Source organism: Arvicanthis niloticus, chromosome 2 (assembly GCF_011762505.2).
Source record: "Arvicanthis niloticus isolate mArvNil1 chromosome 2, mArvNil1.pat.X, whole genome shotgun sequence".
Taxonomy (NCBI): Eukaryota; Metazoa; Chordata; class Mammalia; order Rodentia; family Muridae; genus Arvicanthis; species Arvicanthis niloticus.
Window position 1 is genome coordinate 52,453,439 of NC_047659.1, and position 21,652 is coordinate 52,475,090.

The following is a 21,652-nucleotide window of genomic DNA, read 5'->3' on the forward strand; positions in this document are numbered from 1 at the left end:
TCATTCTAAAGCTAATAATTTCTGTCAAATAGGAAAGGCTGATTATCCCCTTCATGTCATAAGAGATGCAGAGAGTAAGCTGTTTTGTAATAGATAATATTCATTAGGTTCACAAAAATGAAATAAGAGAAAAACATTTTAAGGAGCAAGAATACTTAAAAAGAAACAAATCTTTATTGAAGCAAAGTTAAAATGAAACTCAGTTTACTGATCATCTATCTTGAGGAGTACCCAAAGAAGAGAAAGAAGCTATTAATTCTATATTCAAGGGCTATATGCTCTTGTGTGGGAAAGGGAACAGGGAATAAAGCAAGTGTTTAATAAGGACATTGAAAGAGATGAAGACAAAAAAATCCTGGGGTCAGAGAAAGAAGTGGAGAGGTTAAAGAAATTCTCGAGGAGCTGGCACCTGAGACTGACTTACAGATGGCATCTGAGTTGAGTGAACACTCACAGTTTAGGCTGGTGGAGACAGAGGTGCGGGTACTATTAGCTTTTAGATCAGTGTGGTAAGAGGCATGGCAGTGGGACGTAGATAGGGATTTGCAAAAAAAGGGAAAAAAAGGTCTTTATAAATACTATAGTTGCTCCCCAGAAGAACTTAAATCAAATGATCAGTATACAAACCTGCCACGGTAAGCTTTCCAGATGTTGTATTTTCTCCAGCATAAAATGCATATTCTCCTTCATCGTCTTTCATCATATTCAGGACCGTTAGTTTGTATATTTTCCCATGAGCTTCAATTTTATATTTAGAACTGGGCTTAATTTCCTTGCCCTTAAAATTCCATACAACATCAATTCCTGAGTGGGACAGCTCGACCTCAAAGACCACATTTTGTGTTTCTGTGCAGGTCAGGTCACGGAGACCTCTGATAATTTTAATTTCTAGGGGGGGAAAAGAAAATATTTGGTAGTCATTATTACAGTGAGACTGTAAAATGCTTAAAGTAATGACTAGTTACACAGAACTGTCCTTACTCTCTACAGAGAGATTACAGCTGGTTTCGACCCTTCCAACCATCAGCTTGTAAGGGCCTTCATCAGAAGCATGAGTTCGATTGATCACAAGTCGCTGTTTGGTGCCTTTGACAATGGATTGTACACGATCATCAGGCTTGATTTGTTCATCATTTAAGTACCATTTAACAGAAGTTACATCAGGAACTGAGACCTTGCATTCAAGTACAGCCTTGGTACCTTCAATCACATTGACATCTTTGAGAGGTGTTATCACATCAACACCTGCAAAAGAAGACACACAGAAAGAATTATGTGAATGTGAAATTTGTTTAAAATTTCTGCACATTCAAGTTCTATGGCTGAATATCGATGGGAACCTAAAACTAGATCTGGGGTTATAGTTCGACATAGAGACCTTGCTTTGCACGTGAAATACCTTGGGTTTGGTCCTCAGCATCACAAACCCTTTTTAAAAGGATAAGAATTAACATAAAACTATGTAAGACTCACTATAGACAGAGACATTCCCACTGGTAGAGAGTCCAAGGGCAGGAATAGTGAAGGAGTAATTCCCAGCATCTTCTTTAGTCATGTCTTCAATGAGCAGCATGTGAGACTGCTTGTCTATCACAATGTGAACTCTGTCACTGTGCTGTACTTCTTGGCCATCTTTCATCCAGACACCTTCTACGTTTTCTAAGGAGACTTTGACTTCAAGTTGAACAATGTCACCCTCACAGACCTTTTGATCACTAAGTCCTTGGAGAATAGCAATAGGTCGGGCTGTGATGGAAAGAAAAGAATTTTATCTTTATTTTATCTTTAACCCTACTGATGCACACTACAGTTATCAAGGATGGGGAGACTCACGTTTCATCTTCAGTTTACAGGTTGTCTTTTTCCCATCGACAACAAAGCTGTACTCTCCCTGGTCCTCTTTAGTTACATCCTTGACTGTGAGGTTCTGGCGCCCACGACGGGATGTAATTGAGTATTTGCCATTGGACTTTAACTCCACATCATTGTGATACCATTTGCCTTCTATGTTTTCTGGGGATATAATACACTCTAGTTCTCCTGAGTATGACTCTGGGACTTCTATGTCCTGAAGTTCTTTCACAAACTCAACTACTGCACCTGAAGAATAAAATAAAGGAGAATTAAATGTCTTGAGAGCAATATGCAACTAGAGTGTGGATAGAGATGGTGTCTTCTATCTGTTATCTCCCCTTTATAATTTCAAGATTGTCTTCTTGACATATCTTCCTGCTAGCGGACTGAGAAAATTTTATTACAAATCAGTTATTTTAATTTTTGAATTATTTTGGAATCAGGACAATATGCTTCAATCAATACATTTTAAAATAAGGTCAGAAAATAATACTGCTTTTTAAAAATTCAAATTTCAATACTATTAGCAATATACATTGATGACACTTGTTATAAAGTTTGTATCTAACTTCACTAAAATTATTTTTATGAAAGGAAAAATGTCTAGCTCATTTTATCACAGAATTTAAAAAAAGACTTCAGCAAACAATACAGTCACTATTTTTTTTACCTTCTACAATAAGTTTAGCTGTTGTTTTGACATTTTCATCTTCCACAAGTACACAGCTGTAGTCTTCAGCGTCAGATGTGTCAATGGTCAGCACAGACAGGAAGTGAACTTTTCTGTCAGAGTGCATCCTATACTTATCTCCTCCATGAACTTCGATACCATCTTTATACCATTTTACTTTGACAAATGGTTCTGAAGTTTCACATTCAAATGTTGCCATGGTGTCCTTTTCCTTAGCAACAACATCTTGCAATTCTTGTGTGAAAGTGATCAATTGCTTGGCTATGGGGAAGGGGGCAAGAATACAATTAAACTTTCAATTTGAATAATGGGAAAAGAAAAACATTTAAATATGATAAGGGATGTTCATGGGCATACAGAGAGAAAGCATGCTATAAACGAAACATCTTGAGATTACCTTGGACTAGCAGGAATGCATGGCTTGAGGTTTCCCCAGCTATGTTGACGGCCTTTACCATGATGCTGGCAGAGTCTTCTGCAGTCACATCTCTTATGACCAGTTCACAAACATTGTCTTCTGGCCAGTACCAGTAGATTCGGTCAGAGCGCTCAATTTTTACACCATTTTTATACCATTCACATTCAGGGTCTGGTTTTCCCACAACTCTGACTCTAAAGTGAGCATCAGATCCTTGGCCAACAGTCTGGCTTTGGATTCGTTCAAAGATTTTGGGTGCCTCCATGCTAGGGCTAAGTTCGATTCTCTCGGGTTTAAAGGTTGGAATCGTGACTTTGCCTTCTTCAGCCAAGGCTTTCTTCTCCTCTTCCGTTAACTCTTTGGTCCAGTGCAGCAGCTCATCTTTAGTTTTCTTGAGGAGCTCCTCATAAGACTCATCCTTCTTGCGAGACTTCAGCTCCACGGCTGTAATGGCTTCATAGTATCCCTCTTCTGTCCGGCGCTTAAATTTACTGCGCAGTTCTTCAGACTCCTCAGACACCTTCTCATGGGTAATTCTTTCAGCCCTTTTCAGCTTTACCACTTCTTTGGTTTCGCTGGTGTCCACGGGTCTGTCTACCTTCTGCACTTCGAACTGAAGTTTCCCTGGTTCATGTATGTGAAACTCGGGCTTTGGCTCAGGAGCGCGCCGGAGGACAGATCTGAAATCCTCCCTCTGTTGGATTTCAAGTTTTACTTTGTGTTCTGTCACGCCTTCAGGATTTTCTGCAGTGACCTTGACTTCGCCTGTATCATAGGATTTGCAGTCCACAATATCCAGATAGTGAATGCCATCATAGCGAACTCTGAACCTTTTGCTTTTCCGGATGAGCTGTCCGTTGAGGTACCAGTTGACCTTGGGCTGAGGGTAGCCTGTCACTCTGCAGCGAAATCTGGCTGTCTCCCCTTCAAGCACTCTCACTGGCTCTGGGAACAAGACAATGTCTGGCTTTTGCTTTTCTTTTTGATCTGTTGTCACACCTGTCAGTGCACCTTCATGAGCCATTCTCTCCAGTTCTTCTATTCTCTGTAAGCCTTTCTTCCCCTCAGGCAATTGAGATTCTTCCACTAGACTTTTCTCATCTTTTACAATAAGAGTAGCAGAGGTGTGATCTGTCCCATATTTGTTAGTAGCTCTGCAGGTGATGACGCCACTGTCTCTGGAATACGCAGCTGCATAATCAAGGCTGCAGTATCCAAATTCATTAATCATACGGAGCCTGTTGGCCGCCTCCAGTGGCTTCCCATCATGGAGCCACTCCACCACCATGGTTGGGTCACCAATTGGTGTCAGTCTACATTCAAAGTGGGCAGGTCCAAAGCGCTTCAGTCTGAGGGAAGTGAGTTTTTTCTTGAAAAATGGTTTCTGTTGTTTCTCCTTGTCATAGAGGTCCCCCTCCTCCCACTGTTCTTGACCATATCTCAAATGGAGAGGCTCCAGTTCTGGGGCAGCAATCTCCTTTGCTCTGTACGTTCCTCGTGGGATGATCAGTTTTCTTTCTGGCTCAGGTTCTGCAAACTCAACCTCAACATTGACTTTGCACCTTGTGGTATCCCGGCCTGCCTTATTAATAGCTGTGGCAGTATACCAGGCAGAATCTTGGCTGATAGTGGAATCAATCTTAAGGGCGGCTTCTCCTTTGGTTCCTTCAATCCTGTTTAAAAATAAGAAAACAAACCCATCAATGTAGTGGTAGCACTTTCTACTTATTTGCCTACTGGGTTTGTATAAGAAGTTTAATTTGATTATCTTTTCAAACATGCCTGATCCTTGGGTATTTATGAGGTACAATGATGTCACTGTTTTTCAGCCACACAATGTCAGGGTTGGGGTTGCCCGTAGCTCTGACTTTCATTTCAAGCCTGGAACCTTCCTTTATGTTGACATTTTTCAGTTTTTCCACAAATGCTGGCTTGATCTGGTGTTCCACAGCTGAAAGAGAAAGGTGGCGATTTAGAGCAGCTGGGGCTAGAATACCTGTTTATGACCCAGACGACAAAATAGCTTGTTTTCATTTTAATAAAACTCTTTGTTTTACCTTCCACAGTTAAAGTCACAGATATTGTGGATTTTCCTGCTCTGTTTTGGGCCACCACTGTCCATTCTCCTGAATCACTGGGTGACGCAGGGACAATGATCAGCGACTGAGTTCCATCTTCTTTAATGACGACTTTATGTGTGTAATCATTGACAATTTGCTGTCCTGTTTTAAAAAAATCAAAACAAAAAAAAAAAACACTGTAGAAAGTTTTCCTTTTTTTGCGTTGACGGATATACACATAGAAGCTTATTTCTGTGTTCAGTGACTCATGAGCAAACTTGTATCATGCTTACCATTGTGAAACCAGAATGTCTCTGGCATGGGTCTACCCACAACCTTTAAGTCGAATCTGGCAGTCTGTCCTTCTAAACATTTGAAAGAAGCAGGTTTTAATACAAAGACTGGCTTATACAGTCTCTCCAGTTGTGATTCATCTGTTTCCTCTAGCCTGCGCCCAGGGGACATCCGTGCAGGTGACATCCGTGCGGGTGACATTCTTGCAGGGGACATCCGTGCAGGGGACATCGCAGGAGACATGCGTATAGGTGACCTGCTCACTGAACGTGGAGAGACAGACCTGGAAATAAAAAGTAAACTGTTATTTTTCATGAAGCATTTAGAAAACACAGAAGAACAAAAACTTTTCTGTCTTGTTACTGTTATTTTAGAATTTGCTTCTGGATGTTTTAGAATGGCCTCAAACCCACTGAGGCCGCAAGAATAATACATTACTATTTTCCATTACATTATGTTTTGCTTATATTAAAACCTGCTCATTCAACACATCCAGGTACCAAGACTCAAAATCTTAAGCAGCCCATAATACCTTCTTTCTACCTTGCCTTTATCTAAATTAGTCATTATATTTTCTCGGTTCGATTAGTAAACTATGTTAATAAATGTTTATTGGTTAAACCAAATAAACAAATGGTGAAAAAATATTTCTTATCTAAGAGGAGGAAAATGTAGAAATTATATTTGCTAACAAAAAAATGCAAATCTCTGTGCTAATTTTGCACTTAGACTGGCTTGCATTTACAATATGACTATCAGCCTGGGTGAACTAAATTAATTTTCACAGCCTCATGCAATCTCAGTATTCCCATTTCCAAAATAGCAATAACACCCGCTCCATTGTAGGGTTGCTATTTAAATCCAGGGTATCATTCACTAAGACCACACATTAAATGAACAGGCGCTATTGTTCTATTAGATATATAGAAAAGTAGTTTGCTATACTGATTAAAAATCCCTTTGTTCATCAAAGAGCAAGAGAAAATCTCTTGGCAATTGCCAACATTGCCAGTGCTTAGCTTTTGTGCTACTTCAGTACTTATTTCTCAGATGGCAGGAATTTGCTCCTGGGATGTTTAAAGCAGAACACCATTCAACTCTGAGGACAGGTCTTACCTGATTCTGCTCACTGCTTCTGGAGTGGGCATGTAAGTTGGAGCGCTAAATGGTGCAGCAGGCTCCACATACAGCTTCCCTGAGCAAATTGCATTTCCCTTGATATTGCTGGCAAATGCAGTATAGATGCCCTCGTCCTCTGGAAGGACAACAGGTATGCGCAGACTGGCTCTGCCATCCTGTAGAAAGTCCATTTGATATCTTTCCCCATGTCTGATGCGCTTGCCATCCTTATACCACGCAATCTGCAAAGAACATTATATATGTGAGAACCAATGAGAATTATAACTTATTTGTGTCTGTCTTTACCACAGCGTGGAGGCATACTTCCATAAATATTTTTATCATACCTTGGGTAATGGATATCCAGACATCTTGCAATGAAAGGTGACACCCATCCCCTCAAGAATTCTATAATTTTTTATTCTTATGTCAAATCCTGATTCGATCGCTTCTGATTCAGAAATGTCAACTGACATCTTTTCTTCTCCATCCTCCTCAAGGAGTTCTTCCAGCGTCGTCTTTATTATTCTATATTCAATTTCTTTAATGAGCCTCTCTTCAAAAGAAGAGATATGGAATTCCTGTGTAGTAAAAAGACAACAGCTTAATAAAACCTAAATCAACCTCCTCACTGATAGAAGTTCTTTAAGGATACATACTAGTTTCAGTGTTAAAGACATATTGACATTTTTAACTGTGTGGAGAATCTAGGGTTTTTTTTACTTGTTTTAATTTGTTCTGTGTAGAAGTCATCTTCATCAGTGGATGCTGCAGCGTGTTATGTAGAACTGTATTTCCAGGGTATGGGCTATTTGTGGGTGTTTGTTACAGAGATAGAGAGAAGGTAGCATTGTAGAGTTGGTTATGAAAATATTTGTTTGTTTCTGAATATGCAATCTCTATTTCTAAAGTCATATTTTTTCACATATACCCCTCAATTATGAAATTTCAAGTGCAACATATTATGGAAATAAAAAAAACCATATTAGCAGTGAATCTGACCTACAAACGGCAGAAGGTGAATATAATAAAAGTGGGGAATTATGGAAGACAATGTGATTCATGATATGGCTGATTTAGTCATTATTGCTATACTCACTTGGTCTTCTACGAAGGTCCTGACCATCACAGTATCTTTGGCCATTTTCTTCCTAATTAAGGCCTGTTCCTTTTCATATTCCTTCTCATAGTCAGAATATGCAAATCCAGGTGCTATTTCTCCCACTTTGGGTTCTTGAATAAATGTGCTCATTTGTGTCTGGTAAAGCATTTCTTGCTGGGACTTCACCAATGCCTCGTAATCAGCTGAGAGACAAGAGCGCAAGACAATTTTTGGTGCCCTTATCTAAAAGCATTCATACCAGTAGCCAATCAGGCAAACTTTGTCTAAGATAAATTAACCAAAGATGAATTTTCCAAATTTTTATTATCAAAAATTATTCCATAAATATGTATTAGATTTTTATCTCAAAACTAATATACACCAACAGGTAAAACTATTGTGTAGAGAATTTGATAGCAACAGTGAGTCCTTTGGGATCCCCCCAGAGTTCTTCCTCATTCTCTATGAAGCTATTAATAATTCATTTAGCGTCTGGAGTTTTCTGTGCTTTAATTGCTAAATGTGGATAAAAAGGTAACTTCCTTTAAGGGGACTGGAGCAGATCAGGAGGGACAGAATATGGGATGGCCTTCTGTAAATATGAAAAGCTAGTAGAGACTAATGGTGGCTCAAGAATTTGGCATGAATGCTACCATTTTTTCTTCTTTAAATTACAAACATTGTTAAGTCCTGATTTTCAGCTTTTACTGGAAGCTCCCCACTAAGCTTGGCATACACTTTCCAGGTGACACTAAACGGGAGGTGAAGTGCCTCTGTTCTCTGGAGGCAAGGAGTACATTCTCCAGTCTGCCACGACCATCCGCACTGAGGGATGCTAGCTGCCTGTACCCAAGGCATCTGGAGGTGGGAATCCCTGCATCTTCCAGGAAACATAAAAAAGTGTCCTTTACCAAACAGGAACTACCCTGCCTTATCTATGTAGCCAAGGCTGAAAGGTATGGGTGTAAATATGAGAACTGGGAAGCTGCCATATGTCTTTCTGCAACCACACTGCCCTCTCTCCTGTGTCACAGTTCATATCATGCAGGGACAGCTCAGCACTGTCTTTACCTTCCTCCAGTAAGGAAGCAGACGCAGAAGTCTCCCCGTGCTTGTTTCGGATGACAATAGTGTACTCTCCAGCATCATCGGCAAATGTCATAGAAATCACGAGTCTGCACTCTCCCGTTTGCTTGTTATAACTCACTTTGTATCTTTGTGGAGATGAATCAATGAATATTTCAGTCATAAGCAGTCCTTCTTGAGTAAAAGAGCTGAGTTTATTTGTAAATGTTTCTGTAGTGCAGAAGCCTGTACTAAGTGACTAAGGCTTGTGTCTAAGCTCTGCCAGAAAGTGATCATACATTTTAGAAAACTGGGAAAATGCCCACAATGTATAAAGAGGGACAAAGAGCCCAGTGTTTTTATTTCAAACATTATTTAGGCTGCTATAGTAGCATGCCCTGATAGTCCCAGAAACATGGCAGGCTGAGGTACACAAGTTTGATTGAACCCAAAAGTTTAGGCTTATCTAAACCAATCAAAACAAAACCAAACAGAAAACAGAATACAACACTGCATAAGGAAGTACGTGTGTCCATGCTTATGCTGACAAGTGATCTGGGCATCTAAACAGTCGGTATTTCCTATTTGTTAGTTATGACATTTAAAGGTTAAAATGAATGATCAAACTATAAATTCTAAATACCTCAATAGTTAGACCCTGGTACACCATAGTTCCAGTTCCTAAGAAATCACGCCTATGGGTTTACACTGTCCTTTCATTCAGTTGCAAATATGTGCTATAATACATGCATGCATTATATGTATTATATATGCGTATGTAAATATGTGTTAATACACATACACAACTAGCTTTCTCCATTACATAAGCTCTATTTTATTGTCTAGCAACTTCATAATGTGCATTCATTGTAAGTTCTCTCAAATCTTTTCTGGATTTGGATATGTAAAATATTCCATTTTGTAACACTATCAATTAATTAATCTGGAATTGTAAATTATATCCTCTCTTTCTCTCTCTCTCTGTCTCTCTGTCTCTGTCTCTCTCTCTCAGTTTTATTTCTCAAGAGAACTCTGTGTGAAAGACTGGGAATACAGTTTCATGGTAGAGTGTTTGCCAAACACGTAAGACACCTGTGTCAGGCTCTTGTACCATAAAAATAACTCTTCAAACTGTGAGAATATAAAGCACCCCAGAATGACTACTCAGGTTTCATTATGAGAAAATCTACATTCAGGTATTGATGGGAAATGCGAGTTCTACTTCTCTTTCAGATATCTACATATCTACATACTCTTTAGGAGATCTATATAGTTATATATCTATATATCACACCATAGAGAATTCTATTATCCAAGCATCAAAGTACCTGTATCCAGTGGTGAGAGGAACACCAGATTTTTTCCAGTAGACGTGGGGCTTTGGGTTGCCACCGATCTGGCATTCAAACACAACACTCCCACCTTCTACCAGTTTCTGGACCACCGGCTTTGAAATGAAGAAAGGCGCGGCAGGCTCTCCAGGCCCTGCCTGCTCCTCTGTGATGCTGGTGTCAGTCATGACTACATCTCTTGACTCCACAAAGCTGAGAAGGGAAGGCCATTTCTATTAGCTGCGAGATAGCCACAGACTACTAACGACAGGGGAGAAATGTCAACACCATGCAAAAGCAGCTGATGAAAGAGAGGCTTACCGTTTCTCTTCTGTGGTAAATTTCTCAGTCAGAGTTGTTTCCTTGTCAAACTCTTCTGACACTAAAAGACAGAAGGTAGTATTGAAGTGAGCCTGCAATCTGCTCCATTAGTGACCACAGGTAGTGTGGGGAGTCAGTGGACCCTATTTCATAACTTCCATACAGGATAGCACTCTGATGTGCACAGAAACTGCCACAGAAGTGTGTGGCTGCTGAAAAAGGTGACCCAGACAGAAGTTAGAATCGAGACGGAGAAGCTACTGACCTTGGACAGCAAGATAGCAGGAAGTGCTGACGGTCCCGGCCTCATTCACAGCACTGCAGGTAAACCGTCCACTGTCTTCTGCAAAGGCTTCGCGGATCATGAGGCGAGCAATTCCACTCTGGAAGGTTATCTGGAAATCAATGGAACTTTCGATTTGGTAGTCTTCTCTGTACCATGTCACTTTGGGAGATGGGTATCCAGAGATGTGGCACTCCAAGGTGACAGATTCGCCTTCTATGACAGTCACGTTTTTTAAGCCCTGCAAAGAGAAGAAAAGGGGAATACTCCTGTGTACATATTCATTACAAATTACCCTACAAATTAGATCAGACACATGGCTGGAGCTTGAACAGTTTAATTGGCACAAAATGTCCTACCATGAGGACTCCAGAACAATTAACACCGATATAGAAATTAGAATTTTCCCAATTTGAAACCAACGCCAGGCATGCCCCAGTCTCTGTAGTGGAATTACATTAACACTCTATCATCGAGAGGCTTCTGTTATCCTTGCGTTTAAATTCTAGAGGAGCTGTAAGCACAGCACTCAATACCGCCAATCAACAAAGCTTTTCCATGGGATCCCTAGAGATTATCCACTTGTGCCCTGTCCATCAGGGTGCTGAGAATCAACTATGTTTTATTAACTATGTCTGATGTTGTAGGTTTCCACAGATGGCAAGTCAAAGGCTCAAGGCAGGGGGCAGTGGCTGCTCTTTATATCCACTGGTCCTGATGTAAAGCTGTATATATATATATATATATATATATATATATATATATATATATATGGATAATTAAAAAAGAATGACGGTTGCCACATGGAATTCCCCTTTCTCGCCAAATAGTGCATTAAGTGAAAGCCAGAATTTGCAAACTTTCTAATGGCACTTTCTTCAAAGTGTGGGGAATTGGTCTTTGCTCACACATGTTGAAGGGGTTCGAGCACTCCTGATGTGTTTACTCACCGAGACTAAGGTAGGCGGAGTAACAGGAACTTCGGCAGGAGCAGGCACTCTTGCTGTCTCTGTTACCTACAGTTAGGAGTTAAGGGAAGTCTTGTAAACCATCAGCATGTACGACATAATAAAAGTATTACTGCAAAACCATCCATAGCATACTTGGTAAAATGAAGCATGAGCCCAGGAAAGGGGGATGAGCACCCCTCTGGCCAGTCACCACAATAACTCAGTGACCCACCTTGGCTTCACGGCCACGCAGTACTTCGAAGTGCTCCTCACGAACAGTGCTGCCGCTGATGCTCACCCCGACTTCCTTCTTCACCTCAATGCCAGCTTGACTCTTGTAAGTATCTGGCACCGGCACGTCAGCGAAGGGGAACTGTGGGGAAGGGGTGGGCTCCGCCCTTACTCTAGTCTCTCCGGGCTTCACGGTGGGTGCCTTCACTGATTTGGTGATCTTCTGAGTAGAAGATGTGGCTGACAACTCTTTTTGTAATGTGGCGATAGCGCTACCAGCTATCGATGCCTGGATGCAAGAGCAAAGAGATGGAATTACTGAGCTGTTAGGCAAGTCATTTGGAAATACTCAGCACTAGCATCTCAGAACCTAGCCTCGGTCTATCTGCCGGAAAAGTATTTCGACAGCTTCTTCACTGCCTCTCTTCTGAGGTATGTGTGTGGTTATTTGGTTTCAGTAGTAACTCGAGAATATCCCCAAACACAGATATTATAGATTCCTTATGATCCTTTTAGGACAGAGAGGGCAAACCCTTATTATAAGAACTCTAGTAATTAATATAGAGGGTTATCATGTGTTTTTTTTTTCCACATGGCAGAATTAATAAGGAACAGGCTTAATCAGGACTAGGTGCAGGGCTATGTCATTCCACAATACAATTTAAAATATCATGGGATGATAATGAATGCTGCATTCAAAACCATTATGATGGGAAACTCAAACTAATCTTTTAAGTGATCAATTCTACTTATATTTTATGATTGCACATTTGAATGACAGCCACAAGTCTATGTGACAGGTGAAAACAGACATTCCCCACTTTGTGATCATGTGGATATCTGACTTGTCTTCTCTTATTAAAATATATTCAGTTAAATTACTCAAAGTATCTCACAGTATATAAGGCTGCATAAACCACTACCATTTACAAAATGATTAGAAATATATTATAATCAAAGCAAATGAGTTTGAACCATAGCTGAAATGAGAAGACAGAGAAGCCTGTGGGGGCTTTGTCTCCTCAGGGGTGGAAGACAACCACGTTTTATTGGCTTCACCCCTAGGAGACCTCTGTCAAAAGACAAAGCTCAGAGCACCTGAGTCCACCATAAACCCTGTCCTTCATCCAAAAGGAACCTACAGTGGCTACACAAAAGTGCTCTAGCTACAGCGCGAGCAAGGATAGAATTATATATACAAATAATTATTACCCTCCACATCTTACCTCATATCCATGTTCTGTCTTAGGTACAGAAATTTTTGAAACAGTAAAGTGAGGGCTTGCAGTGCGGGGGCGTTTGTCCACATGGACCAATCTTTCTGTTGAGATATCTGTAGTTTTCTTGACCTGCATTAAATGAAGCTCAGTGACATCACTGTTCACCAGGTGCCCCCAGCACGTGTGACTGTTGCCCCACACACAGAGGACTCACCTGTGATGATATATGCATTCCCATTTGGTCAGTAGTTTTGATATGAGTCTCAGAAGGAGCCTGAATCACAACAGGCTTGACTGCTTTAGGGACAACGTGGGGCTCTGAGGCTGGGCGCTGGGGCTGCTCAGGCACCTTTGTGGTGGAAATGTGTTCTTTGTAGCCATACTCTAAAGTGGTCTGCTGAGAAAATGATTCCTCTACATGCTTAGGCTCTCTGGGTTCTCTCACGCGGGCCTGGTCCACAGCAGCTACAACTGTTGCCACGGCTTCTGCCTTTTTCCCAACGCCCACCTGGAGACAAGGTTTTCCAAGTTAGATGATAATGTCAAAGTTACACCTGGACATCTCCTCCCAGGGACATCCTCCTGGGATAGCTCCTCTACTTACTCAGACAGACAAAGGTATGATAAGTGTAGGATATTTGTGTTATATAACAATGTTAATTGTTCAGAAACATAACTCAGCAAATTCCAAGAATTTGTGTTTCATTAATTATTACATTGCAAAGACTCCTATGTAGACATACTACTTCTATCTTCTGGAGAGTAAGACAGTACTCGCACGCACGCCAGACAGGACAACACAATATGACAATATGTATATAAAATCCTAAAGACGTTTTGAGTATTTCAAGGAATTTACCTAGGCTAGGCAGACAGTCAATTAGCACCTGGGAAATAGGGACTTTGGAGCAGGCTGTCTCCATCGATAATTTCTATTATTTTGTCAATCATTTAGTCTGGTGTCGGCATGACAACAGCAAAGATAAAAGTCTACTCAAATACTGTCATCCTCACATCCAGGAAAATCAATTGCTGCAGAGCGACATGGTTGCATGCAAACGCAAGATAAAAAGAGAGTTCCCGATCAAAGAACGAGCACCTGGATTTACTCATGACTCACGGGGGGATAGCTTTATTCAATCTATTAGAAAAATAGCTCTCTTAAAGCACATGAAGGGAAACATTGTGATTGAAATGAAAGCGTTATCATGTTTGGAATCAAGAGAACAACCTTTCACACTGAAGTTCAATTTGCTTTCATCTTTGCTGGGAGTTAAAGCAAAGACAAAGACAAATATTCTTTCCTTCTTCCTATAAATCTGATTAACATGAACGAGAACACAATTCGCAAAGGTGTTCTCACAAAGCAAGTGAAGCACCTGACGAGGCATGCATATTTTAGTTCTGTGTAGCACTGGAAACATTTCAAGAGGTCACGTGGCTTTGTCCATCCAGTGCACTTTAGAAGTAAGGATGTACCTTTCTATTAAGCTTCAATCTTTACTTTCTGCTACAAGTACAGTTTAACACGCATCTGAAATGCGCTTCAAGTAAAGAACTCAGACACCTTCAAAAAGTAGCCTCTGGACCATATTTAAGGCATGACCATGGCCTTTAGAAGATGGGATTGAGCCTTTAATGATCATGGGTTTTGTTGAGAACTATAAAAATCTAATCTGCCATGAAAGACTGCAAATACCATCCACCTGCCCTTCACATTGAATTTTGGAAGGAGCCACACAATCTATATCTAGCTTGTTAATCATTTTTATTTGTTGGGTTTTTTTTATAAAAACATATGGGCAACTAGTTGACTCTATAGATGTCTCTATGTGTTCATCTTGGGCTAACATACTACTCGACCTGGAGAAACTGAAATTTCATTTTATCTCATTGGCACCTTTTAAGCAGCCGGTGATAAGAGAAAATCTGAGGCAGTTTTAAGTTTATTCTAATGATGAGAAAATTGACTCAGGGTTTCTGTTGACCAAAACTTGCACCTAATATAATAAATATTGCTCCTAATTTTAAAAGTGTAACCTCAAAGTCTTAATTATGGAAGCATATTTTAAATTGTGGAAAAACATACCTTTTTCTTGAATATATATCAAAATCCATATACAGGTGGTGTTTGCTGGACAATTGCAAGTGACTGAATGCTGGTGGCTGTTATAATGCTTGGTAGACTCAAGTATCCTTTTTATTGTTGGGTTCCAGATAAGCATGAATACAAATTGGATTAGGAGACCCCAATTTACACCAGTTAAATGCTAAAAATTAATTTAAGGAGCCTGTTGCATAACATGGCCTTTTAGGGTTAGAAATGCTAACTGTGCCTCTGGAGTTCTCAGGCTGAATCAAATCGTCTCTCCATTTGGTTGACAAGTGAAGCAGTTAAAAGGACCCCTGGGTTCACGATGGATGGATGAGAAGTTACATGAGCTGATGATGAGATGAAACAGTGCGTTTCACCTCCACAACATGGGCTTTCATCCCGTCTTACAAATATATTTGTTCTTGCTTAATGGCTAGTCCTTCTGTAGTCCTTGGCAGTGGCTGGATCACCAGGTTTTAAAGGGGTTATTAATAACTGAGACTGGGAGATTTCCTCTGCCTCCATTCTTCACTGACAATCAACAGTGAAAACAAGACAGACATATTTATGCTAACAGGGACAGAAAGGAAAATTAATCATAATTCTTGAAATCTGGCTCGTGGTAAAGCTTGTTGCATGTGAGACTTCTAGGAGACAGATGGGCCATTAAATATCAGCCTTAGATAAAGGTTTGAATCTTATCTGAAATCTTGTCTTGGAAAAAAATTAATGATCTTGTGATAGAAAGTAACACAGAGGGAAACACAAGCAACATACAAACAATGCAAAAAGAAAGAGAAAAAAGAAAACATTGGTGGCCCGTTCCCAGTAGAGAATACACTCTGGTAGACAGCTCATTCAGAGGGAGCTATGGTTATGGAGGTAGCTTAAGTCATAGGATTTGTATAGCTTCGAATAGACATGGTAACCTCTTCCCAGATTATGTGGAACGGTTCTGGCTGGATATCTCTTTAGATTCCACAGTGCTGCAGCTTGTGCAGCTTGTGCAGGAGCCACTAAACAAGCGCTATAATTTTCTCACCTCTGATACTTACAGGAAGAAAAACGATAGTTTCACATGAAGAAAATTATACATAATTGAAGTAAATCCTTAGACTGTAGCGTAATGCATTGAACACATGACTCCTCAACACACACACACACACACACACACACACACACACACACACACACCACTGTAAGGCTCTTCAACTGCTCATATACAATGATTTTTATTGCTCATTGAGTCTCTTAAAATTAGCCCACATGCAATTTCAGTCATTAATGTGTAGAGGATTTCTACATGTTAATAATAAAAAAAGGTTGAAAATGTTTACAACACACTGGATGAGAAATATGTTGCAATGTTAAGAACAATGAATCATTTTACTTTTTAGTTTCAAATTGTATAATTATCTGAAAATAAATCTGATTAAGAGTGTCTCCTACACAAGAAGATAGGTGTTTGAGATTAATGTGTTATAATGGGGGTTTTCACAGGAGATTTGGTATTAATAGATTATCGTGGATTCCACACTGGAATAACACAGTCACCTTTCCATGGGTAACTTGGATGTGTTCTTGTCTAGTGGCCATGGCTTCTCTAGACCTCAGAACTGTTTCTTGTTCTTTGGCTTTAGCAGTAGCAACTGCTATCGTAGACAAGGCAGTTGTTTCCACCTCCTTTCTCTTCTGATCATTACAGTAAAAGCAAAGTTTAAGTTGTATGGGCTTCAGACATACAGAGTATGACTCACCCCCTCCCCCGCCAACACACGCACTCCGTTCCGAAGCTTGTGGGATGCAAAGATAAAATCATCCAGGGTTAAATACTCACTTAGCAGTACTTGCATAGAATGACTGAGAATCACAGAATGGAGCAATGTTAGTTGCAAAATAATCTCTAGATGCTTTCCTGTATTGCTTTTAAAAATTAAACTAAAATGCTACTGTTCATGCAAATAATAGTGCTGAACAAAATGAACCACAAATGTTATAGGTGGGTGAATACCAAGCATGAAGGAAAAACTAATGGAACTCAGTCACATGTTTACTATATTTAGTTATAAACCTCAATAGAAAAACAGATTAATAACTCATATTATGTAATAGTTAATGTTTTACTAGACAGTAGCTTAAAGATGAACTTTTCGTATGTGTTAATTCACCTTTTCCTGAGTTATTTGAACTTGATCTCTTTTGGTAGAGATGGCTTCTCTACTTCTTGACACTAAATCTTGTTCTTTAATCTTGGGCGTGGCAACTATGACTTTGGGTACCACTGTTTTCCTAGTTTCCTTCATTATCTGGTTATATGATTTCAAGAGAAAGGTAAGAAAATGTCAATAAATTTCATGAGTCTCTAATTAAAAATAAATCACAAATTAACTGGGAAAAGAGACAGAGTTTTTCCTATTCTCCACAGATACTTCATTAAACATCACTGAATTGCCTTGATTATCCATAGTATTTTACTGGCAAAAATACCAAAATGGGTACAGCTACAAGGAAAAGTGGAATTAGAAAAGAAAAACTGAGACATACATATCCCTTTTTTCTGTCACATACTTCGTATTATAACCTATGCAGAGATCTACTAGGCACTTAACTACATTGTCTTGAATACTGGAGTCTGCCTTCACAGGAAGACATTAAGATGAAATATGATCTATTAGTAGCAATCCAAAGAAAAGCTGAGAGTTAGGAATGAGAGTGGAAGCCAGATGGGTGGTGAGGGGCCGTGAGACTTTAGAGAGAAGTGATGCTTAAGAGCCATGAAGATGTGGATGACTGCGGGTGACATGATGGGTGGCTTTCACACCAGCAGAAAGTCATCACCTGTCCATGAGTGAGGTGCATTTGATCCTGTTGTATGGCAGTCTCTTCTTGAATTCCCACAGCTGCCTCTAGCTTTGTGGACTCGGCGGTGGCAACCACCACCATGGATGCAGCAATTTTCTCAGTTTCCTGTCTTATCTGATGTTGTGGAGTAAAACGAAGATTTGAGTTTCAAAGGGCACTTAAGGAATTCTAAGATGGCTGGGCCACATTCAGAGTGCTGAAGGCTTAGTGATGATGTAGAAAGGCTTGCATCCCTGTTTCAGAGGTCTACTGTGAGCTTACCACCTGCCACTGCTTTTCTGAGGAATAAACGTTGCTGCCAAGCTTAATAAATTGTGCCAGGACTGAAAAGGTGATATCTTTGGGCTATGGCTACTGTTGCTGAATGGCTGAGAAATGAGGTTGACTGAACTCATCCATCTGCTATGTTACAAGGGTCATAGAGGTTCTTATGTTCTACATCTTGCCTAGCCTGACTCCCAGGCCTCATGGAGTCTCTTTCATTCTGAGGACAAGGTAAGGGAAACCTGGGCAGATCATTGTGGTTAGCCTTTTATCAGTACAGTGTTCTCTAAAGAAAGTAGCTCTTAGCTCAGCAAAGAGCTCGGAGGAGATCATGGGTTAAATATTCAAAATAAGAGCTCCTGTCCCTCCGAGCTTGGTGAGAGAGAAAAGAAAAGTAGACTTCAGTAACATCAATCATGTATGTGTGTGTGTGTGTGTGTGTGTATGTGTATGTATGTGTGTGTGTGTGTTTGTGTGTGTATATATATAGGATATGTCTTCCCGTATCCTATATGTTTACTTCAGTGTTTATCACCCAGGAATTATGGGTGCTGTCTTCTCTAATGGACAACTGCTACTTAATTAAAGTGCTTGGGGCTAAGGTGTGTGCATGTGTGTGTCAGCAGGTATAGATAGGTATGTGTCTCACAACTGCATGATGGTTAAATGTCCCAATCTGAGTGACTGAGGACTCAGGTTACATGTGCAAAACTGATGTACTAGTGGCTAGCGGGCAGAAGTGAGGCGCACCTTCTGTTTACACGTGATCTGGAAGGTTCAAGAACATGCCCCCAAAACTGTTTGAGTAGAGTTTACATAAACTGCTCACTTGGGGAACAAAACAGTGAATACACAAGAGTTCTAACCCTAGACACAGGCAAACAGGAGGAGGAAAAGAGACAAAAGAGAGGCTGGTCTGAAGCTCTGGGTGTAATGTACACATAGCTGATGACTGGAAATGAGCCATTTGTAAAAATCAAAGCCAGACTTACTGTTTCTTGAGTTACTCGTTTTTGCTCCTGTTTTGTAGTAATCTCTCCAGTGATTCTAGTTTCTTGCTCTTTGGCTTTGGTTGCGGAGATCACTACCTTTGGTACAAATGCTTTTTCAGTTTCTTTTCTTATCTGCAATCAATGATTAAAAACAGAACCTTACTGTTTCCAAATCTGCAGTGGGACTACCACAGTATCATATCCAACAAAGTAGGAAATTGAAAGAGTGAAACTCCTTGCCTGCTATCACTAATTAAATCTTCATATCTTAATTAATAGGAACACATTTGTTCACTCTCTAAACCATATATTAGTCTCTTTAGAGGAAATGGAATGTTGGAGTCAAGGCTGCTTGTTTTACAGACAGTTGCTATCTACCTTAGCAAGGTTTGTGTGTTCTATAGATGGCGATATGGTAATTTAATTAGGTGCTAATTCCATCAGCCTAAAGTAATCTTACAGCTCAGAATATGACTACGGAAGCCCCAAGGAGTAATTTTGCTTGGCTCCTTATTTTAAGGTGAGACTCCAGGCATAATTTACAATCTGCCTTTCTACTCTATTTTGTCTTTTTTTCTAAATATAATAATGGTTTTGAATATCAAGGCTTGTCTAAAATTGAGACACAATGGGGAGGCAATTTTGGCATCTATCTTAGTCAAAGTGTTGCTCAAATCCTGAGCCATGGAAGGATGCTTGCTTTCATTTGATGTCTAAGGAGTAAGTCCTTTCCATCCTCAGGTATCTTGTTATTGAACCTCAGGACCACAGAGAGGAAAGAGACTTGAAAATTGATCTCAAACTATCCTATAGACAATTGGCTCCCCTGACCAACAGTCCTGTCAACAGGCCTTCTCTCCTCTGTCCCCAAATGCTTTTAATCCAGACTCTCACTACTCAACCTACTACATGTAGGTATGTGCGATGTACATCCTATATGAAACCCATGTGCGAAAGTCCAAGGGATCAGGAAGCAGCGCCTAGCTTTTAATGTAACATATTCAGTTTTTCCCTTCTGTTCTCCCTTGTTCCACCCATAGCACCTGCTTCGTCTTTCTGTTTTAACTCTGCCTGTTCCCTATCCACAGCCACATAGTTAACCTATAATCAGTGTAAGTGATTATAAAAAAAAAAAAAAGTTAGATGAGATAAATCCTCATTTTATTTCCAGTATAAAAACTCAATGACTCTAAGGGACACTGGTACTAAGTGCTCAGGAGTGTATATACATGAGCAGAGGGTGCTATTTGTGTGAAACTAGACATGTGGCCCTGGAATTAACCTGCTTCATGAAAAAAGGTCATCTTCTGTGTTAGCACATCGGTGCATTTGCAAATCAAAGATCATCCCCACCTGCTCATGAGTTATGTGAGTCTGCTCTTGTTTAGTTGCAATTACTTCTCTGGTTCGTGCTTTTAGCTCCTGGTCCTTGGCTTTATCGGCGGCAACTACAACCTTCGTTACTGTGGTCTTCTCCGCCTCTTTTCTCACCTGGTTTTCATTGACAAAAGAAAGGAGCCATTTCAGACACCACTAGGAAGCGGACGGTGCTACCTCAGGACCAAGGGGTAACAATCAACCCACAGGACAGGGAGGAGAGCGAGAGAGCTTTTAGACTATAACAGAGCCTGTTTAAATATGAGGTGGCCTGTGACCTTGCATTCATATTGCTTTGCAGCCGTGAATCCAAATGTCACATTTGTTTTGAAGAAAATAAAAGCCATGGTCCTTGCGGGAAGCTTACAGAAATCTAATGCCTGCCCTGACATTGTAGTTTCCATAACTGGCTGTGGTAGGACCTGCACTCAGATTTCGACTGGCCTTTTGTTCTATGTTTGCCAGGCTCCCGCAGTCCCTAGATGTCTTGAAAACAGTAGTTAACTTTTGCTAGCCTCACATAGCCCAGGTATTTCTTCTGACCCAGTCTGCTCCTGTGATATTTACAGCTTAAACACATTTGATATTTCTAGCCACCTTTTTCTCAGAAAGCTCTCAAAGCCTGGGCCACGCTGGGTGGCCTGCTGCCTTCAGCACTGTTTGGTTCAGCAGGGGATTTGAATGTCCAATTACTAAAAGCAGAGTTGAGCCAGGGGCATTCTAGCTCCCCCTGGTGGCCTTGTGCTTACTTGTTCTTGAGCAGGTTGTGTATGCACAGCAGTCGTGGTTGTCCTCTGAGCAGTTTGCTCTACAGCACTGATAACTGGTTCTCTCACTCTGGCCATATCAACAGCAGCAACGACAGTCGCAACAGCTGCACTCTTGTCTGTCTCTTGTTTCACCTGTATCAACAAGTACAATGCTTTCTAAAACACACCTGGTAGAAAAGTTACGAAACCTCAACTACCAACAAAAGCAAAATAGATGCATGTGTAATTACGCATTACTGCCCAGAAAGACAAGGTCTGCATCATTAAAATTCATGCTTTACGCCAACCTCACAGATTAGTCTTTGACTCGATGAAAGATGCCTTGATAAAGGACAACAATATTGATTATAGTT

The 21,652-nt window shown here is 40.4% G+C and overlaps 1 protein-coding gene across 2 annotated transcripts in view; it reads right to left on the reverse strand.

The window, feature by feature from the left end:
- The window catches only part of Ttn (titin), a 269,037-nt gene that overhangs the window by 234,712 nt on the left and 12,673 nt on the right, over nt 1–21,652 (reverse strand). Inside the window, exons 7-32 of one of the 2 annotated variants that reach the window (XM_076928943.1) lie at nt 21,279–21,431; nt 20,506–20,643; nt 19,153–19,284; nt 17,873–18,010; nt 17,203–17,340; nt 16,589–16,726; nt 13,154–13,447; nt 12,946–13,068; nt 11,721–12,008; nt 11,489–11,554; nt 10,521–10,779; nt 10,256–10,316; nt 9,932–10,147; nt 8,610–8,752; nt 7,536–7,741; nt 6,784–7,017; nt 6,434–6,678; nt 5,317–5,600; nt 5,021–5,185; nt 4,746–4,914; nt 2,943–4,636; nt 2,525–2,806; nt 1,834–2,100; nt 1,474–1,746; nt 982–1,245; nt 628–888 (exon numbers count right to left, since the gene is read on the reverse strand). In XM_076928943.1, coding sequence (XP_076785058.1) covers nt 628–888; nt 982–1,245; nt 1,474–1,746; nt 1,834–2,100; nt 2,525–2,806; nt 2,943–4,636; nt 4,746–4,914; nt 5,021–5,185; nt 5,317–5,600; nt 6,434–6,678; nt 6,784–7,017; nt 7,536–7,741; nt 8,610–8,752; nt 9,932–10,147; nt 10,256–10,316; nt 10,521–10,779; nt 11,489–11,554; nt 11,721–12,008; nt 12,946–13,068; nt 13,154–13,447; nt 16,589–16,726; nt 17,203–17,340; nt 17,873–18,010; nt 19,153–19,284; nt 20,506–20,643; nt 21,279–21,431 — 6,631 coding nt within the window. The remainder of the gene's footprint in view (nt 1–627; nt 889–981; nt 1,246–1,473; nt 1,747–1,833; nt 2,101–2,524; nt 2,807–2,942; nt 4,637–4,745; nt 4,915–5,020; nt 5,186–5,316; nt 5,601–6,433; nt 6,679–6,783; nt 7,018–7,535; nt 7,742–8,609; nt 8,753–9,931; nt 10,148–10,255; nt 10,317–10,520; nt 10,780–11,488; nt 11,555–11,720; nt 12,009–12,945; nt 13,069–13,153; nt 13,448–16,588; nt 16,727–17,202; nt 17,341–17,872; nt 18,011–19,152; nt 19,285–20,505; nt 20,644–21,278; nt 21,432–21,652) is intronic. The other variant, XM_076928942.1, reaches the window with a different exon arrangement.